General features: G+C 37.3%; 1 protein-coding gene across 11 annotated transcripts in view; it reads right to left on the minus strand.

The window, feature by feature from the left end:
• Nucleotides 1–12535, minus strand: part of CIT (citron rho-interacting serine/threonine kinase) — a 72546-nt gene that overhangs the window by 34051 nt on the left and 25960 nt on the right. For 8 of the 11 annotated variants that reach the window (XM_052689683.1, XM_052689690.1, XM_052689688.1 and 5 more), the window contains exons 14-21: nucleotides 8718–8888; nucleotides 8385–8444; nucleotides 7736–7789; nucleotides 6416–6556; nucleotides 5898–6023; nucleotides 2976–3071; nucleotides 1131–1247; nucleotides 632–741 (exon numbers count right to left, since the gene is read on the minus strand). In XM_052689683.1, coding sequence (XP_052545643.1) covers nucleotides 632–741; nucleotides 1131–1247; nucleotides 2976–3071; nucleotides 5898–6023; nucleotides 6416–6556; nucleotides 7736–7789; nucleotides 8385–8444; nucleotides 8718–8888 — 875 coding nt within the window. The remainder of the gene's footprint in view (nucleotides 1–631; nucleotides 742–1130; nucleotides 1248–2975; nucleotides 3072–5897; nucleotides 6024–6415; nucleotides 6557–7735; nucleotides 7790–8384; nucleotides 8445–8717; nucleotides 8889–12535) is intronic. The other 3 variants (XM_052689689.1, XM_052689684.1, XM_052689692.1) reach the window with 1 other exon arrangement.

A 12535-nucleotide genomic window follows, 5' to 3' on the forward strand; every position in this document is an offset into this window, starting at 1 on the left:
GAAAAGGTCCAAGATTTCCTCCATGTTTAACAAAGAAGAATTCACCACAAGAGCAATTACTGTTGACACTGATTCAAGATGGCATTAGGTGCTGTCCAGTAGTATCCCAGAAAGATGTGTTACAAAGAAAAAATGAACTGAAATAGAATTCTGAAGTTGGGATGTCTTATGCTCCATATTACTTCTGCCCACTGCAGTAAAAAAATAAATCTCATCCTTGCAAACACTCCAGGCTTAATAGTTTCAGTTCTTTTCACTTGTCTTCTTAGCCATGAGGCAGGACAGAAATAAATGTAATGTTTTCCATTTGAACATTAAGTAACTGCCAGAGGAGCCAAGGAAAATATTAATATATGAACAACATCTATGTTAAAAAAGGTATATATGCTTCTCCATAGATATTTTAGACATTTAAATTGCTAGCATCCTCAAGAAAGGCCCCAAACAATTTTGCTTGTTATGTTTGGGAAAACACGGAAGCAGCAGTGAACCACAACTCTTTGCAGAACATGCCCATTTTACAGAAAAACAAGCAGAGAGCACAGCAAGCTTGTAACAAAGAATTTCCTCAATATTTAGAGAAAAGATCCTACTGAGAACTGTTCAGTGTGATAGCAGTTGCTATACTCACATGTTCCTCTGGGTAAAAAGGCTGCTATTTGCAGCCAATTTATTGGCCTCAGACAATTCCACTATTCTCTGCTCCAGTGACCTAATCTTCGAATCCATTGCATTGATCATCTGAAAAAAAGCAATGTGCCTTTGAGATTACACCATAAAAGTGATTTTAAAAGCAACATTTAAAAAAAGTTTTGGAACTTTTTCCAAAGAATAATGATCAAACAGCTGAGAAAAAGAGCATTATGGGTGCAACTACTGAAACTGCTTGCAAGTACACTCTGCTGCTTTAATAACTAGAGGAAAGCAACCATGATATTAGCAACTTACATTGTATTTTTAAGACAATATTCTTGAAGATCCCTTGTAATAATTAAAAGAAAATATACATCTTTTAAAAGATATCCTTCAAGACAGTTCAGCAATGCAAAACCTCAAACAAGGCTATCTTGCTAAAAATCATTGTCTCAAAAAGCTCTTAGAACATTGATTTCCACTTCCACGCCACGTACCGCCTTCTGTTCAGCCAGGACTTTACATTTCTCACGCGCTTCTTCTTCGTGCCTTCTGAGCATATTCTCAAGTGCTTCCTTATCAGCAAGATCTTTCTTCATCTGGTTTTCCAAAACCTAAATGAAGACATTACTTTTGTCTAGATTACATCCATTGCAGACAAGCAGAAAAAAAATCATCAAGACAGATTATTTTTAAGCAATTCATCACATCTCAAGCAACATTGGAGCCAGGATGCAATGGCAAGAAAACCCTGAAACAGCAAACTCCCTCAGCTACCTCTGAAGACTGAATTTTATGATGAAGTTTTATGAAGACATGAGACTATTTTATTTTTAACGATATTTACGCTGTGCTCAAGAAGCATTCTAGACTAGTGCAACAGAAAACAAAAAAACTCTATACCTCAGTGTGTGTGCATAGCAGAGGGGGTAAGGAAGCATGTGCTCACCTGTGCTCACCCTAACAATACGGCTCAGAAGTCATCTGCAATTATGCATAAGAAGGCAACTGAGACCCCACTGATTCTTTAGGTCAGAGGCACCAAGTGAGTGAGCTAAAACTCCTTTCTTGTAACATAAATACTAGGTACAGGATTAAAGTAACTATTTGGTGTTGTGCTTTTTTTTCTTTTTTGTTCTCTTATTAAATATGTGTGTTTTGTTGGCAAGGCCAGAGTTTTAAATCAGTTGTTAAACTGAACATCATTTTCTTCAAGGACGGGTTATCAAAGGCACAAAGAATTGCTGCAGCCATGACTCTTATTAGAACTTCACAGGTCTGGACACCACAGGTTATCTTTTACCGTTCCAGTTATAAATACCTCATGCCTTGAATCTCTTTCATCTGGCTTGCAGATCTCCTCTACTAAACCCTATGTCATATGTCTCCATAATTCACCTTCTGTCTTTTCCTTTTAACCCTATTCCAAGCCCTGTCATCTTTTCCAGTTCCCATCTTAGCACTTCTCCCAAGATTTACTTCTTGCCTTCCTGCTTTCTGTCACTCTCATTACTGAATATCACGAGCTCTACCAGAAAATCCTTTCACTTTTTCCCTTCTTGTTTCTCCCACAGAAATACCTTTTCCTTCCTAAGGACTACATCCTCAAACAATTAAGCTAAAATATAAAGGTAAAGTCCTAGGTAAATGTAATAGATAAAAACTGCTGAAAACAGGTTATGTTTAGTACAAACAAAGATCCTTACAAAATGCACTTACTGGCTGATGTATTGCAGGTTCTTTAGAAAAATCCTTAACCACAGCACATACTCCCATTTCCCAATTTGTTTTTCCTAGTTTTAGATGGTGTCTACAATTCTATTTCTAACTGTATGTTAAAGTCTTATGCTACCCTGGAAAAGACAAAAACAAAGTGGGTGGTTTCTGTGGCTTCTTGGCAGATGTTACAGCTCCAAGAAGATGGAAGTTTAGAAACATTCTAGTATTTACAGAATGTAAAACTTGCAGGTAGGCTGTGTGAATACTCTTAAATCAGAAAATCTTCAGTAGGAACCAAACTTTTTTTCAGGATGAGAGATCCAAAACCACTTAGTAAGAATTATTTTGTCAGCAATGAACAAATTACAGTCAACAATTATGTAATTCCTATAGTTCTAATTTCAAATGTCACCTATTTTAACACAGCATTAAAAACAGGTAAGGTACAAGAACATGGACTAGAAGAAAAACTCACTCATATTTCACTAATCTCTCTGAACATTTGAGAAGCCGTAATCAAGACAGCAACTCGTAAGACAAAGCAATCAAAGCCCAAAGGAAACAGTTTTTCCCTGAATCCCTTCTACCCACAAAAACTTGTGGGAAGATAAGATTTTCTTTACTTTGAGTTTCTCCTCATAGAATTGTTCCTTCTGTTTCAGCTGCAACTCCAGATGTTGTGCTGAGATCTGAGCCTCTCGATGCTTTTCTTCCAGCTCCTAAAAGCAGCAGAGATTCATATTCAGACACAGATAGGTTGTGCATGTGTGTAACACAGACATTGAACATTCATTGTCATTTTTTAAGGCTCTATACTGTATGATTATGTCATAGAGGTAAAGAGGGGAAAAAAAACATTACCAGAGCTGCACGTGATCAGTTTTAAGCTTTATATATTGCTGCTGACCTATCCACTATAGAGGCAACATACTGCTAAAGACCAAGAGTTCTACTTCCACAATAAGAATCTGATTCCCAGTAACATATTCTCAGACAGACCAAGCATGTTTTGTGAAAACAAGCAGTTAAAAACGCTTATAGCTGCAGTGGCATGGCATCACAGGAAGTCTGATTTATTTTTAACAAGGTCTCTCACTTTGCTTTCTCACAGAAGGCCTCGATAATGGGGCACTGCTGTTATGTTTTTATTCTGTATTCACAGAGCAGGAATAGTATTTACTTTGCCACGTTCGTCAAGCAAATGTTGTCAGAATGACTGTTTATAAATTGTTTTGGAAACGAGAAGTACAGGATGCAATATATATGGGAGATGGTACCAGAGTATTTTTAACCTCTTTACCTCACAGCCGATAGTTGCAGCTATGCACAGCAAGGACTGAGATAATTCTGCATCTCAGAGGTTAGTTATTTTAGTAAGAGGAACAGTCTGCTGTGTGAATCTATTATTGGGGATGTATCTATAAACACCTTTCAATAGGACAATTCTTAGGAGCTGAGCTTAGAACTTTATGTTCCTTCACTGTCATATTTGCCATCCTAACAATTTCTTTAGTACAGCAGGCAGATCCAGGTCTGTCATTCACTGCTGCTGTGTTGGCTGCTACACAGACAAGTTCAGGTTTGGGGATGCATGCAGGACTCCTGCCTGCCTTCACTACTGCACAGCACAGGAAAATTTCCATTTCATATTCTTTTTTTCCCCCTCATTTTGAAATCTACGAAGATTTCTTTGCTCCAACAATTGCAGTAGACCTCTTTTTGCAGAAGAGGAAGGTTCATCAAAAGTAGGTCATCTACAGTGCCAAGTACCCGAAAGTTCTACAAAAAATGGAGATTGCTGCTTTTTTGCAATTGAAATGCATCTCCCAGCAACAAGAGGGACAATTCACCTCCCTCGGAAGCCCACACGTTTCTGGTCCTGGCAGAGAATCAGACCACCAGATCAGCAACAGTTTCAAAGCTACCAGTGTTAGACTGCTTACATCTGAGTAGGAGCTTCACCAACTTACGACAGGCCTGTTTGCACTTAAAAGGTAATATTTTCCCATTCCAGTTCTCACCACTATTCTCTATGTAGCTCTAACTTTCAATTGTTATTAGCATCATAGCAATCTACACTTTCAAGAATTAATAAATATCTTCTCTAGCTTATTTAATTCTATGCAGACAGATCCAGCAGGACTTCTTAGGTACTAGATGACTGCTACACAAATCCAATCCAATTTATTCAATAAGTCTACCTTATTATATGCAATTCTGTATCATCAGCTCCTCTGCTATCCTTCTTTCTATACCAAGGAAAAGTCAGAAGTCTTTGAAGAGATCAACTTGAGGGAAGAAAGGGGAGGAAAAAGAAAGCAAGAACTCATATCCTGTAGCTCCTGGATCAGCTGAGACTACCAGCTGCAAGGGACTAGGGAAGACACTATAGGATTATTTCTTTAATGCCTGCTTGACATGGTTGTTTTTCGTTTTATAAAATAACTTTGCATCTCTGCAATATTCCGTCAGGACTCCATGGAAACTATGAGAAATGCTAAACATATCCCATGGAGTAAAACAATCAGCAGATATTTCTGCATTCTCTTCCAGATTTTCCTCCACAGAGAACATAATCAAAACCAATGAACAATCCCCAAATATACACAAGAGGCTTATGCAACAATTCAAAGTTTTACACCATTCCTAAATATAAAGTTGGCTCTGTGCCCAGCAAAGCCATAGTCTCCCACTTACCATGCATTCATGTTATCAAAACAATTTGAAAGAAAGAACACTACCAAAGATCTGGTTCTACCTTTTCATGAGAGCTCCCAGACATTCTGATGCTGAAGTCTATCTATGCAGCTACCACCCAAAACAAATGTGGGTCATACTTGTCCAAAGAAGGTAATGTATTTCCATTTGGCCTTCTTCAAGTATGTCTACTAATAAAAATAATACCTTTTTGTTCTCATCATGTTGGCAACAGAGAAAGAACTCATTAGAAATGCAAATTATTTTAATTACTCCAAGATTAAGCTTCTTGTCCCAGGGAAGTATTTGAAATATCTTCTGTTTGGTCCCCTGTACACTGAAGTACCAATTCAATATGAAGTCTTAGTATGTTTAACAAAGAGAGAAACAAGAAAATGCCAACAGAGGTATGTGGGTGCAAATGGCTTCCCAACAAATATTACCTTTGGAGAAGAACAGTTTAGATGACTAATTTCTCACTGCTACAAGGAGTAAGCATTTCAAGTAGACCTGGCTTCTAAATTCCTTTGCAATTTAGTTTAAAATCTAGATACCAATGCTTTTATTATTGCAGCATCCTGTACTGAGTTCAATGTGTTCCCACTGAGATGACCAGAATTTTAAAGTAGTCTTGAGATTACAGTCCTTAGGGTTAGGGTACAGTTCGTAACTAAAAGATGCAAACAGAATTTGAGAATTCGAGCTTTTCCAGCATGAATGGCACACAAAAAGAATCCCTTCGTTCAACAATTTCCACCTTATTCAATGCAATTCTATGTCTTCTGTTCCTTTCCTACTCCTTTCTCACAAACTCTTACCCTTTATCTTTCATTTTCACCTCTGCTCACCAGAATTTTTTCTGCCATCTGTTGAATCTGTTGAGATTTAGTCTGAATATCTTCCTTTAGACGGTTTTCTCTTCGTTCCACAGTCTCTAATCTCTTCACTTGATTCTCCAGAGAATGGCGCCGTTCCTGCAGAACAATTACTAAATGCTACTTAGGCTAACCAACACTGCATTAGCACAAAGCAATGAGTAGTTTTTGGAAGAACAGCTGAAGCTGACTGTATGATTGTCTTTTATATTTGAAATCCTCATCATGTCTCAAATCCCTTATCCCAATTACAAGTCTTTACTGCTCCTCACTGAAAATAACATCAGATTCCCTGTAAGCTTTCTTCTAATAAATAGATTGTAGTTTTAATTAATATACATAATAGACTAAAATGGATTGATGTCTAACAATACTTTCTTATGAAGACTTACTACAGAAATACAAGCTGTTCACAGTCATCCAGATGAGGGCTCCTGAACTGAGACGCATCCCAATAACTACCTTACACTAGGCAGACCTTTTTCACTCACCTCTGCTTCAAGCAATTTCTTCTTCATGCTTTCATTAGAATCTTCCCTATTTTGAAGTTTCTCTAACTCCTTCTCAGCTCTCTCCTTAGCTTGACGGATATTCTGAAGCAGTTCAGTCGCCTCTGAGCTAGCCTTCACAGCCTAAGTCCAAAGGAAAAGAACAGTATTGTAAGAAAAACATACACATAAGAACTCTTGCTGTGTCAAAGCTCATAATGCCACAATGGTCAACACTCAGATCTTTCACTTAGCAGTCTAAAAGTAAGATAGTGTACAAACGTGCTCAGGACCCCAACTTTTGTTACTTAAGTCTTTTCTTTTTCTCTCACACACACACACAAAACAAAAAACTGAAAATTCAGGAGCTCTACACATTTGTCTTGCTGTACTGCAAGTTTCTAGTTGTCTCTATGCACTTGGTAGCCCATCCTGAAGTTCACTTCAAGTTTTTGGAAAAGGCTGACAGAATACTCTTGCTAAAACACTAGGAGAATGACCTGTTGGCCTATGGGCAATTCCTTAGAATTACTGAAAAGAGAAAAGCAGGATAAAGTGTGACTTTTTTGAAATTTCGTATGTAACATTTCTAAATAGTTTTGGCTTTCTATCCATATTCCACACCACTAACCCTCAAAAAAAGCCCTTTCTGAACAAGTGTCAAGTTTGAAAAGCTCTGTCAGTGGGTTACCACAATGATCCTTTCTTCTCTGGTAAAACACACCCCCCAAAAGTATCATCTAGAATAAAAGTTCTCATGTTGTTTGTAGAGTGCCTGATTGACCACACCACAATCATTAGCTGCTTCCTTTAGCTTACTTTGCTAAGGTATTTTATTTTGTTGTGAAGCCTTGGCATTCAATTTTTTTACTGAATGTAAAATAATGTGAATAACTGAACTGGAAGGTGATTTTGTAATTAAGACAGAGTACACTGGGAGACTGAGCCAAATTGAACACATATTTTACAGTGAGTTAAAAGGATCTGAAACCCTTGGCTTCAGAAACAAGAGATCACTAATTCACTGCATACAGCATACAGCATACCCCCAAACCGGCCTTTCAAATCAGAATTTCTCTACACTACTCCAGTTCTGACTCAGCTCTATTTGTAAAAATAAACTCTGTTGACATGTCTCAAGAGCCCAAAGCATAGTGAAAACAACAAGGATTTCAGATATCAGCTTCCTCCCCCTTTTCCTTATCATCCCCCATGCTATGACTAACTCTATTTCTGAGGATAAAACAAAATGCATCCCTCCTCTGCATTAAGTTTTTACTGGAAAATCTCGTGGAAAATTTGCTTTCACCACCCAGACATTACCTTTGTCAGCTTTTCCTGCAGCTCCTGGATTTTGGCTTGCTGCTCTGTATTGATCTACAGTTAAATAGAAAGATGGGGAGGGATGAAAAAAAGAGTGGTAAAACTGAAATCGAGAGAAGGCTGTCTACTTATGATACCATGTTTATTTTAATTCACTTCCTAAAAATCTTTATTTCTCCCTGTAAATCTCAATGCCACAAAATGCCCCAGGGCAAATCCACTCCCATTTTACTCAGTTCTGGTTGATTTCATATTTGGTCACCAAGTAGATTGATCAGTATGACAGAGCAATACTCAGAATTATTTTTATTTTTCATTTGCTGTTCTTTACTCGTGAACAAAACCTTCATGTATGAATAACCTAATTCCCAATTCAGATAAAACATAAATGGCTGTCTTTGCCTAGCATCAGAGCACAAACAATTAAGAACAAGATGCCAGAGTACAGCTTTGTATGGAATAAAAAAGAAAAGTGATTCACACCATGAAAACAAAAGGGGGGGGGAGAGGTGGGAAAGGGTGGTAGGGTGGTGAGAAGAGGGGGAGGACGTGAATCTCTGCATGCCATTGAGTAACCAAAGACAGTCTTAGTTTTTGTGCATCTGTGAAAGACCCAGGAAGCAAACCCTACTACATTAAAGTAACATACCTTCTCTAATTTGCAATACAATTCTCCTGCTTCGCTTTTTCCTTGATCTTTAACCTGTAACTTAAATACAAAATATATAAAATCCTCAGGAAGAGTTGCAGCACACTGTTTTTCTACCCCTTTTTGTCATTTAAACAAAGTGTCATCTGTACACTCGGTGTAATTTAAACACAAGCAGTTACACAAAATATACATAACACAAAGATCTTCTGTATTAATTGTACAACGCTACACTAATCTTTACAGAACTTGCACACAACTTTTGTCTGTCTAAAACAGCACTAGAAATACAAGCAGTCATCAACTCCCCTCTCTCAAGAAGCCTTAAACTACCTTTTGCAATTTGTTGTGACATTCAGTAGCTTTACGTTTAAATTCTTCGGCGGCCATTCGGGACTCTCTCAACTCCGATTCATAAAGATCACTACGCCTGCGAGCTGAAATAAGATCCTCTTCCAATTGATTCATCATCAACCTCATTTCTTCCACTTGAGCTTGATATTCCTGCAGTTGTGGTGAAAGGGTAGGAAAAGGCATTACATTTTATAGGCAAGAGAGAAATACGTGGAGCAGCAGACCCCAGAACACCAACTGCAGGCAGGAAGTGCATTTAAAACATGTAGAACAAAAGTGAAGTATAAAATAAAACAGTGACAGCTAGATAGAATAAAATGTCCCAACAGTTCCTTCTTGTTTGAATCTTTCCATTTTCAAGCCAAAACCTCAGAAAAGTTAAATCACTACATTTTGAGAGTGGCTTTATTGCAGAAACACACACACACACACATATCTATCTATCAATAGATAAAAACATCTACAGATAGATAAATCTACATACAAGCGATTCAAATTACTTACATTTCTGATCTCTGAAACAAAAATGTGCCTTTGAGATGATGTCTCTACTAAATGCACAGATACTCCTTCAAGACATATTTTCTCAGGCTGATAACATGATAATTACCACAGATCTGCACAGTTTGGATAAAAGAAAGGAGAAGCAGAGGGATAGTGTAGTGCTGTGGCTCCTGGCCATCCCTTATTTTCTCTCAACAAAGTCAAAGAGGAATGTATTGCTCTGTATAGGATACAACCTGGATAAATATTGATTTAGAAGAACTTTCAACCCCTCTCCCTCCCTCCACACACATTTCCCATAAAAGATATTTGTCTATACAGACATTCCCCATGCAGAATACGGCAATAAATAAAGAACATTAAGGTAAGAAAGTGTGTGGAAAACAAGAACATTTGAATTGACTACCTCAGCTGAGACTGGGTACTCACACTGACACTAGCTCATGAGACTGCTTCAGATTTCTTCATTAGGAAAACATGAATTATGTTTATTTAGCATTATTAGTCCTGTAAGTATACATTTTTATAAAAGTAAACAAAAGAAGTATTTATTATGAAGCTAAGTACAAGTATAAAAAATGCACATCAGGAGCTGTGCTAAAGGTCTTGAAGGACTGACAGTGGGGGAGTCCATTTTTCTTTGCATTCTAGCACCTTACAAAACTCCTGACTGCCCCCATATTCAAAAGAATAACCATCTCATGACAAACTCAGGTTTGTCATCACTCCTTCCAGACAGCCAGCTGTCCTCAGTTAGACAAGTGACTGAACACAACCCTAACGTCAGCCTGTAATTCGCTGCAACACTGAGACCTTATGCTGCCGTTTAAGAAGCTGAGACTAACAAATAGCTTTGCTGTCCGTTACAGGGTAGATGTAGATATGGTGGAATGGCTCTTTGGGTTGCAATCCCCAAAGTGACTCTGCAGTTCACAAGGCAGACAGATTCTCACTCCCTCCAGTCACTCCCTCTCTATGGATGATTCTGTTTTCTTGCTGGAAGGAAGCAGAGCCTTTTGATAATATGTGAACAAAAATGCACTAGCTCAAGTATTTGTTTCACAAATACACTGATGAATGAAAAAGGGAGAGTAGTTTGAAGAAACGTGGTTTGTTCAGAAATCATAATTCATAAGAATCTTCCTAGAAGAGTCAACTTCAGAGAGTTACAGGTATGACGACAGTTATCAGTGTGAAAATTAGTGTTTGGGAAGGGAGGAAAATGGGGAGGGAGAAGAGAAGAAACAGGAGATAATTAGTAATATTTCATTTGTTTTCAAGGTCAAGTGAAAAAAAAAATAAAACAGACTACATCACTCATGAAGACACCAAACAAGTCTGGAATATACACTGGGCACAGTTTAAAAATCATCAAGATGTATTTAAGTACATATTAATGGACAGGCAAAGCTTGGAGCATATACCTGAAGCAAACTAGGTCACAGTAGTTACATACAAAAAAGTACACCTTTCTAAACATATGAAGAATCTGATGTGCTACAAATTGATTCATTCATTTAGGCCTTCACCAAGTAATGACCAAGTAATGGGTCTCTAGTGGAGAAGAAAGGTGCAGCGAGGCTCTAAACCATCCTTTCAAACTCTAAAGTGCTCGTGGAAAAGCTGCTTATTCAAATTACATTTGATTCAAATTACATTGGATGCCTGGACTCAATTAATATTGAGTTCAAACAAATACATTAAAAATAGCACACACTAAAACAAAAACCAAAAAAACAACCTCCAACGCTCTTCAAGTACCACACGAAAGCAGAACCTGCTGTCTTGTCCTGAAAACACCAAATGCTTAATTACTGGTTTTGAAGATTCTAGTATGCTGTTAATTTTACTGACACTCTCTCTCAAGCTTGGGGTTTCCAACAGCAAAGCTCTAAAAGGACTCCCCCATTTCACCTCCAAGTTCCCACTGACTTAGAAATTGTGATCCATGTCTTCACTGGCTAAGTTCCACCTGCTGGTATGACTAAGCAAAAACATCTCTGTGTATTTCATTGCAGTGTTCTTGCACACTGCTCCAGAAGACCCCCACAGATATGGAAGTCTACAGTATATTACAGATCCATTTGCTGACCTAAACAGCTTTTTTAGGTCACTGAATCTTCACAAGACAAGTTAAAAGATTCTGAGACGAAATGTGTGATTGAAAAAATACTTGCATTATTTTTCCTCTGTTAAATGAGTCTGTACTGCTCAAGAATTTATTGATATTTATCTTCACAAAAAGCGTTCCACGTTTCAATATTTAAAGCAAGCTTGCTAATGAAGCATCATAACATAGAGTAATGAGCTTTAGATCTCTTGTATTACATAAAAGAACCATCCAGAAAAATGCTGTAAAAGTCTTTGGAGGCCTGCTACATCTAGAGGGTTGTTTTTGCATTTCATAACTTTTTACGTAAGTGGTGCTTATATCTGGAGAATTATTACCAAGGTTTCTGGGCTTCCTTGCCTCAAACACTGTAAAATTAGTCTGCTAACGTGCTTTGAAGATGAAAATCATCAGATAATTGAAAGAATTGTTTGAACTCCATAACAAATTTCAATTTCTTTAATATAAAGTGTAGCTACTGAATCACAGAATTGAATGGGTCGCTTTCTTGTAGAATATTTTAAATCCTAGAAGTGTTCACATTTGTTATGTTTTATATATATATATATTTTTAATATATACATATATATTTTTTAATATATATTTTTTAAATTCAGAAATTTTCCTTATGAACAACACTGTCAATTTTCAATCAATTTTTAATCAATTTTTAATCAAATTTCAACATTTTTCTGGTGGGAAAAATTACGAACACTTTGGCAAATGGATGAAATAGGAAAAGCCCAGGTAGGGACTATAGGTTCTATTTTGATATACAGATGAGGACATTTTAAAAATGGCCAAATAAGAAAAAAAAAATAATAACAGATCAAAAACAAAGGCTAGTTCAGTTCATTCCAAGGTTAAGATTCACAAGGATGTTTAGAAATCTTTACAGCTTGAACATTTTAAATGGACGGTTCATTTCTAATGCAGCACATTACTAACGCACTTCAACTTCCTGCTAAGCTGGCTTTACAAAGTACCTTCAGGATCAGGAAAATAAAACCTGGAAGTTTGGAGCTTGTGCTTAGTTACATCACTTCTCATTTTGTTTAGAAAGCCACGTGGAAACACAGAGACTGGAAGTTACCACAGTGTACAAACACAAAAAGAAACCTGGCAACAGAGCTAGAATATGCCAAGGAATGCATGTTTGTAGGTAGCCACTCTACTACCCACA

The sequence above is a fragment of the Tympanuchus pallidicinctus genome, unplaced genomic scaffold (assembly GCF_026119805.1).
Source record: "Tympanuchus pallidicinctus isolate F22 unplaced genomic scaffold, pur_lepc_1.0 scaffold25, whole genome shotgun sequence".
NCBI lineage: Eukaryota > Metazoa > Chordata > Aves > Galliformes > Phasianidae > Tympanuchus > Tympanuchus pallidicinctus.